Source organism: Rhincodon typus, chromosome 17, assembly GCF_021869965.1.
Source record: "Rhincodon typus isolate 14 chromosome 17, sRhiTyp1.1, whole genome shotgun sequence".
Taxonomy (NCBI): domain Eukaryota; kingdom Metazoa; phylum Chordata; class Chondrichthyes; order Orectolobiformes; family Rhincodontidae; genus Rhincodon; species Rhincodon typus.
The window spans coordinates 27,904,743-27,916,316 of NC_063348.1; the positions used below are offsets into that span (position 1 = coordinate 27,904,743).

General features: G+C 40.3%; 1 protein-coding gene across 1 annotated transcript in view; it reads right to left on the reverse strand.

The window, feature by feature from the left end:
* The window catches only part of rpl27a (ribosomal protein L27a), an 8,559-nt gene extending 6,365 nt beyond the window's left edge, over positions 1-2,194 (reverse strand). Inside the window, exons 1-3 of the mRNA XM_020530455.2 lie at positions 1,909-2,194; positions 460-523; positions 297-372 (exon numbers count right to left, since the gene is read on the reverse strand). Coding sequence (XP_020386044.1) covers positions 297-372; positions 460-523; positions 1,909-1,911 — 143 coding nt within the window. The 5' untranslated portion in view covers positions 1,912-2,194. The remainder of the gene's footprint in view (positions 1-296; positions 373-459; positions 524-1,908) is intronic.
* Positions 2,195-11,574: the final 9,380 nt, after the last annotated feature.

An 11,574-nucleotide genomic window follows, 5' to 3' on the forward strand; every position in this document is an offset into this window, starting at 1 on the left:
AAGCAGCATCATAGGAGCAGGAAGGCTAACGTTTCGGGCCGAGACCCTTCATCAGAAAATCTGATGAAGGGTTTAGGCCCGAAACGTCAGCCTTCCTGCTCCTATGATGCTGCTTGGCCTGCTGTGTTCATCTAGCTCTACACCTTGTTATCTTTGTTCAAGTTTAACTTGTTTTTTCCACCAACAACCTACTGCGAGCTTTAAAAAGGGCACTTTGGTATCAAGACTTCACATCAGAATCCACATTTTGTGCAAGATCACAAACATATGGATCAAGATAATTTTTGAATACATACTATTTATCAAAGTTGATTCTGTGATGGTGCATGCCACCAGCATTGCCACGACCACCAGGATGCTTCCTATGTTTGCCTATAACATGGAAACAAAAAAAATTGTAACCAGGTATTTGAACACCTTCATTAAAAAGACAGACTTGGGCTTTTATTTACTACTCACCAATTCGGCCATGACCATGGCTAACATGTCCCCTTAGCTTCCTGGTTTTTCTCAATCTGGACGGCTAAAATAAAATTAAAATCCATGTATGTTAGCTTTATCAGTCTACAACTATGTAATGGAAAACTCAATGTTTTATCATGTTTATAGGTAAGAGTACACTGCCATTAAAGAAACATTTAAATTCTTGACAGTAAATGCATTATACTTAACATTTACAAAGCCTATGTAATAAAAGAAGCCTAAAGTCTATAAGTCACTTAAAGTCTTAGTTCTCTGGGACAGCAACTTCATAGTACAACAACCCACTCTTAAACTAGTCATCCATGTGTATTCATATTACTCAGCTTTTGATCAATCAGCTGCAGGACATTAAACTGTACCATATCCAAGATTAACTATAGCTGCACAAGAAACCCAAATTACCAATATTTGGTACATACATTACACCATTTTATGTTAGTTTGCTTAGACACTGCTTAAATTATGGTATCGCAACTTGTTCTGGCTACTTTTAGCTCTACACTAACAATAGAACCAGAATTCAGCATACCTCCATTACACCACAAAACAAAACCCAAGCTCATACCAACTCTTTACAAGAAAGAGGAAGGATCAGAGTCTGTTATCCAGATATAAATTTCAATAAAATTTATCCTCCACACACTTCAAAACAATTCAGCCGAGGCCACCCACTACGTTTGTGGTCACCTTTTTTCTGGAAAAGTGACGCCTATGAGGACCCTGTTTAGGATTGGAGCGTACCTCAAGATGCCCCTCAAACTGTTACGGGACAACGCTAAAACTTCTGATTAATCCGTAGATAACGCCATCATTCTCAGTTTATTATTAAGATAGTTTTGGCCATCAAGTAAAGAGTTTTGGATTAAGTGGCTGCATACAACACTTGAAACACGGCCTGAACACGTACAATTTCTTACCGCCAATTATGTACAGCACTCCGATACCTTTGTAAAATAGTCATTAACCTCAGAAACTGTACCAGCCACGGAAGCGGCATCCAGATGATAAAATGCTGATTTTTCACAAACATAAAAGGAACTGTTTTCTGTCGAATCGTAGGTCATAGTAGGCAAGTTGCAAAAACCTATTCGTCTTGGGTAGCGCCAAACTCGAATCGAAATGTGTGGGATGAGCAACAGCTACGGTTCAGTCAATAATTTAGAGAGGGACCCACTGATTAAATCTACAACGGAGCAGCCATCACTACCGGCAGCATTCGGCGCTCAGCCTTTACTAAATAGGCCGCAGACAGAGCTTTCATCTAAATAAATGCAAATATCTCAGCGAAAGTGCTGCATACATGCTTAGCAAAAGGGACAACAACGATTAGTGAACAGGCATCCATTTTTAAGATCACTCCTAATGCCCGATGCCATTGGATTCTAATTGCTTTAAAGGCAGACAACCAACTTCCACACTACCTACCATCTTGGTTGATGACGTAAAGAGGGAGACCAACAGAAAACCTCGCGGCTTTAATAGGGAACTGAGCGTGAGCAGAAATGCGCCTGCTCAGCAACGGCCCGACGTCCTCCTGACTGCGCTTTCCTTTGTGGAGGCAAGAACGCCTGCGCAATGAGAATCTTTGGGACATGGACCTTGGTAGGTTTGTGTGTATCCCAGCCAACTACGCCTGCGCAGAAACGGTTCCGTTTGTAGATATCGGTCAGGCAACTGCGTTTGTGCGGTAACAGTTTCCCGACTGTTCCAGCCAAATACGCCTGCGCAGTAACGGTTTCATTTTATTTTCCTTTTTCTTTGGCCAAAACCACGCCTCCCGGAAACAGTTAGAAAAGAATACTGTGAATGGAGAATGAATCGCAGGTCAGTCAGTATCTGGAGAGACTGATGCGCCTGAGGCAATTTAAAATGATCAAACAGTGTCGCCCCAATATAAATTCTATTTGTTCTGAGGAAGGGTCACCGGACCCGAAACGTTAACTCTGTTTTCTCCTCCACAGATGCTGCCAGACCTGCTGAACTTTTTCAACAACTTTGTTTTTGGCGTCAATGTGGACTTCACAAGCTTCAAAATCTCCCCTCCCCCCGCTCCCCAGCTTGTCCCCGCCTCCCTAACCTGTCCTCCCACCTATCAAATCCTCCCACCCCCACCTACTAGCCTCATTCCGCCCCCTTGACCTGTCCATCCTCCCTGGACTGACCTATCCCCCCCCAACTCCCCACCTACACTTACCTTTACTGGCTCCACCCCCACCTCTGACCTGCCTGTCTCCTCTCCACCTATCTTCTCCTTTATCCATCTTCTATCTGCCTCCCCCCTCTCTATTTATTTCAGAACCCCCTTCCCCTCCCCATTCCTGAAGAAGGGTTTAGACCCGAAACGTCAGCTTTCCTGCTCGTCTGATGCTGCTTGGCCTGCTGTGTTCATCCAGCTCCACACCTTGTTAACTTAAATGGTCCAACAACCTTTACCTCCAACATCCCATCCACTCAGTTTCTAATATGAATCTCACTTTGTAAAGAAGGATTGTAAATATTAGTCTTAATTGTGCTTTTCGGCAGTTAAATTGCATTCACTTGTCCTGTTCCATCTATTTTTGAGTGGTGCTTTAGGGGTTCTTCTAAGTCATTGAGTGAGTGGAAAAGGAAGAGGCAAAAAGAAACGATATCTTCGGAAGGGGCAATATTTTGATGAAGTAGCAAAACTAAACTTCCGAAAGTTATAAGCGGTACAACGTAATGTAGTTGATACTCCTTGATAATCCCTGTTTTATTCAAATAAACCTGTTGAACTATAAACTGTCAGTATGTGTATTCTGAACCATTCTAGGGTGAGACAACAAGGTGCAGGGCTGGATGAACACAGCAGGCCAAGCAGCATCATGAGTTCATTGAATGTAAGTATCACTTTGTGAAAAATCTTCTTGAAAGTTCACAGTGAGAAGACTCTAGGGAATTTGAAAGCAAATAATTCTCAATACCTACAAGGGAAGCTACCAAGAAGAGGTGATTCAATTGACTCATTCAAAATATTTTGTGAAAAAGAAATCTTTTTGTTGCCCCAACAGGAACAGCTATTGATGTATAACAGATCTTAGGGTGATGTATTAACTACTTTCCAACTGGTCTTTAATGTATAAGGTCAATTAGCAGTTAAACGCAACAAGTTCCAATTCCTGACTACTGAAAGCGAAGCCTGGAAAATTGACTATAACTGATATTTTACAAATACATATAAAGTAACTGGACAATGTGAATCATTCGTGCAGCAAATTTAAATGGAAAAGGTACCAGCTGTTATGACATAGGTTTGGCATACTACTACTTTAAGATGAGGGAAAATGCATAATCAGGTTTTTTTTCTGTTATGTGGGACGTATGACCAGTAAGACAATGAAATTAGTTAGTATCTCCCACCATGTGAGGTGTAGCATTTATCGAACCAAATTGGAATAACAACTGATAATATTTTTGTTACTTTCTTTTCACTCTTGGCACTTGCTGTAACAATGACAACTGATAGAGTCATAGGATGGTACAGCACAGAGTCCAACTTGTCCGCGCAGAGCAGGTTTTCCAAACTATATTAATCCTGTGTTTGGCCCACATCCCTCTAAACCTTGAACAAAAACAAAGTTGCTGGAAAAGCTCAGCAGGTCTGGCAGCATCTGTGAAGGAGAAAACAGAGTTAACATTTCGGGTCCGGTGACCCTTCCTCAGAATTGATAGTGGCTAGGAAAATGTCAGTTTATATGCAGAAAATAGGGAGGTGGGTGGGGTAGGGAGTAAACGATAGGATAGAGCCCGAAGAGAGAGAAAGACGGTTGGACAGACAAAGGAGTTGCTAATGATCAGGCTGGGAGGGTGAATAGTTGTTAATGGGGACTGTTAGTGATGAACAAAAGGGGGTGTGTAATGGCAGGCTATGTGGTAACAAAGCCTGGTGTGTGGGGTGGGGAACTGGGACATGGGAGAGTTTAGGCCCTAAAATTATCGAACTCAATATTGAGTCCGGAGGTCTGTAGGGTCCCCAAGCGGAAAATGAGGTGTTGTTCCTCCAGCTTGTGTTGGGCTTCACTGGAACACTGTAGCAAGCCAGAGACAGAGATGTTGGCCAGGGAGCAGGGTGGTGCATTAAAATGGAGGAACAACACCTCATTTTCCGCTTGGGGACCCTACAGCCATTGAAACTATTTGAAACCAAATAATTGTCTACTGGGGTACTTGTATTTTGTAGACAGTAGAGGCAATTTTTAATTCCTTATACCAGTAAGACAGTGGACCCTATTGTGAGATTTCTGAGACAGTTCCCATTATTAACATGTATGTAGTAGTTTGGGAAGAGTGAAGTAGAAAATTCTACTCTTTCAGGCACAGTTCTACCAGTGACAAATCCTAATCCACATTATTTGACTGTGCTCATTATGTACGTGCAGAATGTTCCCAGCACCTTTTCCACTATCAAGAGGAAACCGCCCATCTGGTGATATTACAGGAGGAAAGCTGACAAGTCGGAAAATACCTTGAGACAAAGCCACCTGAAAGGCTTCCATTGAAGGGACCATAGAAAAATTCTAGGCCCACAAAGACAGAAACAAGTCAATCCAGGATATTTGGACAAGAGATGTGAGCACCATTGTGATGCCAGCATTTATTCCCGATCTTCAAATGCCATTGGAAAGGTGATGGTAGACTGGCTTCTTGAACTACTAGTCAGTATCATGTAGATATACTCACAGTCAATACTCCCTCTAATATCTTTTTGGTGTGGGGTCCTGTAATGTCTGGCACTGCAGTGGATGGCTCAGGACAATCATGAAAATTATTTTTCAAATATTGATAAGGAGAATCAGACCACTGGAGATTCTAAATATTTTATCTCAAAAAGGGACGTATTTCCTTATGCTTCAAATCAAGGAGGTAAACCAATAAAGATACATAGAAACACTGGAACAAGTCAGTTGGTAGGTACTGGCTGATGATGGAATTTGTCTTCAAAAGGCTTTAATGACAGAGAAAATATTAAATTGAGGTATACATATTTCATTTCACAGCCTTGGATTAAAGAGTGACTTCGTAAATTGAGAAGTTGTAGTGGGAGTAGTAAGACAGATTCCCATTGAAGGAATTGATTTTGTTTTGTGGAATGACCTACTAGCTCATGAATATTTGCTTCACCAAGGGTGGTACAATAACCAGTGGAGATAAAAGGAATTTAAATGTTATAACAGGAACACCAAGGATTAATTAAAGAAACCAAAGCTTAGAAACAATATTCCAATCTACATTTGAACTTCAAATGTAAAAAACTGACCAAATTATGAATTAGCTGAAAGGCATTTGAACCATGTTTAACAATCAATGAAAACTAGAGCAGGTAAAAAGACTAAAGTTCGAATGTTACAGAAGACCAGGTGGTAATGTTGTTACCTGTTTCTGGGGAACCATTAAAAGCAAGGTTCATTGGACCTTATCAAATCAGTAAGAAACTCAATGATGTGAATTATATAGCGAGTATTCAAGACTGGAAAGAGGATCAGCAAGTATGCCAGGTCAAAAATTTGAAAAGATAACGATAACAGGAAAGTGAATGCACAGCAGTGAAAAAAATAGAGTGAAATAGAAGTTTCAACAATTGGTGAATGGACCACAAATTAACAATTCAAAAGTTGATCCTCCAACAATCAAATGCGTAAAATGTTAGATAGTGTCATGTTTTATCCTCCAGAAGACTATCAAATTGACTTATGAAGTCTATTATGGAAATGTAAATCAATTTGTGGAAATAGGAATAATGGTTTTAGCTGTTCATGATGTTAATGTAAGGGATGTGTTACCTATAAAACAACATCAATACAGCCTCAATATAGAAAGATTAGCTCAAGTGATGGAGCAGATTGAGTTCATGATGGACAATGACATTATTGTGGTAGTCATAGCAGTTGGAGATCACCTGCCATAATTGTGCCTCATTGGATGGGTCACAAACAATCTGTACTATTGCAATGTCAAGAAGGTAATGAAAGCGGACTCATATCCTTTACTGAGACTGGAGGACTGTATTAAATGAATTGGACATATATGGTTTATCACAAAATGCAAAGGATATTGGCAAGTTCTGATTACACAGCAAAAGAAATATGAGCTTTTGTAACATCAGATGGAATTTAGGAGTGCACAGTCATGCCATTTGGAATGAAAACGGCACCAGCCATGTTCATCAATTTACCGATAATGTAATTGAAGGACTATGTAACTGTTGTTTACTTCGATGATTTGGTTAATCAGCGCTAAACCTGGGAAGAACATTTATACCACTTGATTGAACTGTTGGGTTAACTACATAAAGGAAATTTGGTCATAAGTCTGGCTAAAAATGAATTTGCCAAAGCAAAGGTGACTTATTTCAGCCATACTGTGAGACAAAGCCAAGTAACACGTAGAGAGTTGAGGTATGGGGTTTTTTCAATATTCCTATTTCTGAGACGAAACGTGAAAGAAACGTGTATTATGTTGTCATGAGTAGATTTAGTCACAACTTAAGCACTGTCTTTCCACCTGTAACAAACTCGTTGATAAAAGCAGAAAATTTGAATGGAATCAAGAGTGACAAAGTGTCTTTTGAAACATTGAAAGCTGTGCTGACAACTGTCAACCTAATTATGAAAACCCGTTCAAACTGGCACTGATGCTAGCATCATTGGTGTGAGGCCTGTTTTACTGCAAGATAATAAGCTGGGGATTAAACAGTCTGTCAGTTACTTTTTAAAGAAACATGTATATAAAAATATGATACATTGGAAAAAGAGACAGTGATTTACATGAGCAACAGCGTGGATGAAACTGTTATTTATACAGACCAAAACCCTTTGATTAGCTTACAGAAATTTCAGGAGAACATATAATTGTTTCAGTGGAGCTAAATTCTCCAACAGTATAATTTTGAAAATGGTTAATTTGTCTGGATGTTATTATGGATGCTTCACTGAGAGCACATTTGAAGGACATATGTGATGGGTGCACATAGGTAAAATATGGTTGCTGTGTAACTCATTGCATATTTACTGTCAACATGTTATGAACTTTTAATGTGACATAGGAGTATAAAGATAATTTTTGATGATTAATGAAATTAAAGGAAGAGATGAACAACATTTTCTGCATTCCTAATTTCTGTGTTTTAGGTAAAGTAATTTGAAAACAAACAAAGCCTTCTTCATGGAAATGAGGTAGGAAAAGAATGTAGGAGGAAAAAAATTAAGAGCGGGAATCCTCTACATTTATTACTCTCCCCCACTGCAGAGTATTTATATGAAGTGATTGGCAGCAGGGAGAGAATGGAGAATTAGTGATGAGGTGAGTGATTGCAGAATATGTCACTTATACTTAGAAGATTTCCCATGAGTAGAGGTGCATGAGGCAGATTAAGCACATGCTTATGTCTGTTTTCTAAAGCTCCTGGAATAGATGCTAGCCTGAAGCCAGTCGCTTGAGTACCACTCTGTATTAAATATGGCTGAACAAGAGTGAGTCCTGCTTTTACCATCTTCCAGAGGTGTATGGGAAGGATTTGCAGATTGTCAATTTAGGTGTGCTAAGAATGTACCTTCAGTGGCTTTCAAGAAGTGGAGTAAGACTCAGATCCAGAATTTCTGGATTTTTTGTGATTCTGTATCCCTTTTCTTTGCCAGTGGCTCCTGTGATACTGACAACATTTCAACTTTCTGTGTGACTTTCACTTTCTGACTGTCACCTCAGGCTCTCTTATTAGATTTCCTCTTTCAAGCAAATGATCTCCATGACATTGATGGAGTCTCTCTTTCGATTCCTCACTGGATATGTGAATGCGTATTTTCTCTGTACAACAAATCCATAAGACCATAAGACATAGGAGCAGAAATTAGGCCATTCAGTCCATCGAGTCTGCCCTGCCATTCAATCATGGCTGATAAGTTTCTCAACCCCATTCTCCCGCTTTCTCCCCGTAACCCTCGATCCCCTTGACAATCAAGAACCTATCTATCTCAGTCTTAAATATATTGAATGACCTGACCTCCATAGCCTTCTGTGGCAGTGAATTCCATAGATTTACCACTCTCCGGCTGAAGAAGTTTCTCCTTATCTCCGTTCTAAAAGGTCTTCCCTTTACTCTAAGGCTGTGCCTTAGACCTTTAACTTTTAGATCCGGTCTATCCTTTTCCATCACTTTTTAAAACTATTTGCCTCCTACCAATGGAAACATCTTCGCAACATCCCCTCTGTCCAGGCCATTCAGTATTCTGTAAGTTTCAATTAGATCCCCCCTCATCCTTCTAAATTCCATCGAGTATAGATCCAGAGTCCTCAAACGTTCCCCATATGTTCAGCTTTTCACTCCTGGGACCATTCTCATGAACCTCCTCTGAGGGCTCCAGGGTCAGTACATCTTTCCTGAGATATGGGGCTCAAAACTGCACACAATACTCCATATGTGGCCTGACCAGAGCCTTATAGAGCCTCAGAAGTACATCCCTGCTTTCATAATCAAGTCCTCTCAAAATAAATGCCAAAGTTGCATTTGCCTTCCTAACTAATGACTCAACCTGCAAGTTTAGAGTTCTTACAGTTATAGTCATAGAGTCTGTTTCCATGCTGTATGACTCTTAGGTCCAACTAGTCCATGCCAAACATAATCCCAAACTAAACTAGTCCCACCTGCCTGCTCCTGGTCCATATCCCTCCAAACCTTTCCCATTCATGTACTTATTCGAATGCCTTTTAAACACGTAATTGTGCCCTCATCCACGACTTCCTCAGGATGTTCATTCCACACACGAACCACCCTATTTTACCATACACTTCTAGGTATTCAGAAATCTCATCCTTCACAATATCTTTAAAATCTTACCCACGGCTGAGGTTAGGCTAATCGGCCTGTAATTCTCAGTCTTTTGCTTTACACGCTTCTTAAACAGGGGTGTCACGTTAATGATTTTCCATTCCTCTGGGACCCTCCCTGATTCTGGCGATTCTTGAAAGATCACCACTAACGGCTCTACACTCTCTTCAGCTATCTCCTTAAGAACTCTGGTGTGTAGTTCATCTGGTCCTGGTTAGTTATTCATCTTCAGGCCATTTAGTTTTTCTAGCACCTTCTCCTTGGTGTTGGCCACCTTATTTAGCTCTGCCACCTGACTCTCTTGAATTTTTGGGATATTACTCGTGTCTTCCACTGTGAAGACTGACACAAAGTAATTATTTAGTTCCTCAGCCATTTCCTTGTTCCCCACTACTATCTCTCCAGCGTCATTTTCCAGTGGTCCAATGTCCACTTTTGCCTCTCTTTTGCCCTTTACATATCTAAAGAAACTCTTATAGTCCTTCTTTATATTATGGCTAGCTTGCCCTCATATTTAACCTTCTCCCTCCTTACTTCTTTTTTTTTGTTGTCCTCTGTTGGTCTTTGTAAGCTTCCTAATCCTCAGGTTTCCAATTATATACTTCTTCTTTTACTTATGTTTTTTTTCAAATCATAACTTTGACCAGCACTGAACTTTATAAGGTTCATGCCTGGTGTATCTTGACCATTTTCACTTTGTCTTGCTTTTCATTTACATTGCTGTTGATGTCAGGCTTTAGAAACCTAAATCCTGTCCCAATTGTCTGTTTAAACAGCAATGAACAATCTGTTATTCAGTAAGAAAATTGACTAGCTTATGTCAAAGAGAAACATGGAAATTACTACCTAATTTGTTACCTAGCAACTACTTCCACAAAGACCTCTTCACAATCCATCCACACCACCATTCAATATTTGATAATATGGTGGTATTCTTGTGTGTTCGACTCCATTCTTATTTTGAAATATTTCAAACTCATCTGATGTTAAACTGTGGACCACAGTACACCAATACATCTGACAATGCATAAATCACAAACTACTTCTCAAAACTTTAATAGTTTTGGCTCTTTAGTATTGGGCATCACATGACATTTATCCTCCAGCTTCAGCCATCAGCCAAAACAAGGTAATCTTCTCCTTCCACTTCAAAACAATTAACATGCACTTGTTTTGATTATGTTCTTGTTTTGATTATGCTCTTGTTTTGACCATTGAATGAATGGAATCTTTCTTGGATGTTTCCTCATCTGTGATACACTTCACTACTTTTCACCAGCCCTTCAATATTGCTGTCTTGTCTGGATACTAAATAGCTTCTTGCTACAGCTTTGTCACTATCCTTGTAACCTCATGAAGAAGTTCCTGACTTAACAATGGAGTTTTACTGCAACAATATTCCTGTTTCATTTACTCCTGCATGTCAATTAGATATTTACACAGGTCTGGAAATTAGGGATTTAACTAGTTAGTAGTTACTGCGGCTATAAGATTGTGAGCTTGACTACCATGCCTGGGTCCTGCTGAAATCCAGTGAAGCTTATGTATTGGTCAAGAAAATAAGTCCCTTGCAATTTGCACCTGTCTCATTTCTATGTCTGTGACTTCATTGTACACTGCCTTCCTAGTCAGCTTATTACCTTTGCTCTAAAGCAGGGCCTGAATTTTAATGTCCTTTAGGTCTTTTTTTATTCACTTTTGGGACGTGGGCATTGCTGGCTGGGCCAGCATTTCTTGCCCATCCCTAGTTGCCCTTCAGAAGGTGGTGGTGAGCTGCTTCCTTGAACCACTGCAGTCCACATGCTGTAGGTTGACCTACAATGCCCTTAGGAAGGGAATTACAGGATTTTGACCCAGTGCCAGTTAATAAACAGCAATATATTTCTAAGTCAGGATGGAGAGTGGCTTAGAAGGGAACTTGCAGGTGGTGGTGTTTCCATGTGTCTGCTGCTCTGTTCTTTTTGATGGAACTGGTCATAGGTTTGAAAGGTGCTGTCTAAAGATCTTTGGGGAATTTCTGCAGTGCATCTTGTAGATAGAATACAATGCTGCTACTGAGCGTTGGTGGTGGGGGGTCTGGATATTTGTAGCAGTGGTGCCAATCAAGCAGGCTGCTTTGTCCTGTATGGTGTTGAGCTTCTTGAGTGTTGTTGGAGCTGTATCCATCCAGGCAAGTGGGGAATTATTCCATCACACTCCTGATTTGTGCTTTGTAGATGCTGACAGGCTTCGTGGAGTCAGGAGGTGAGTTA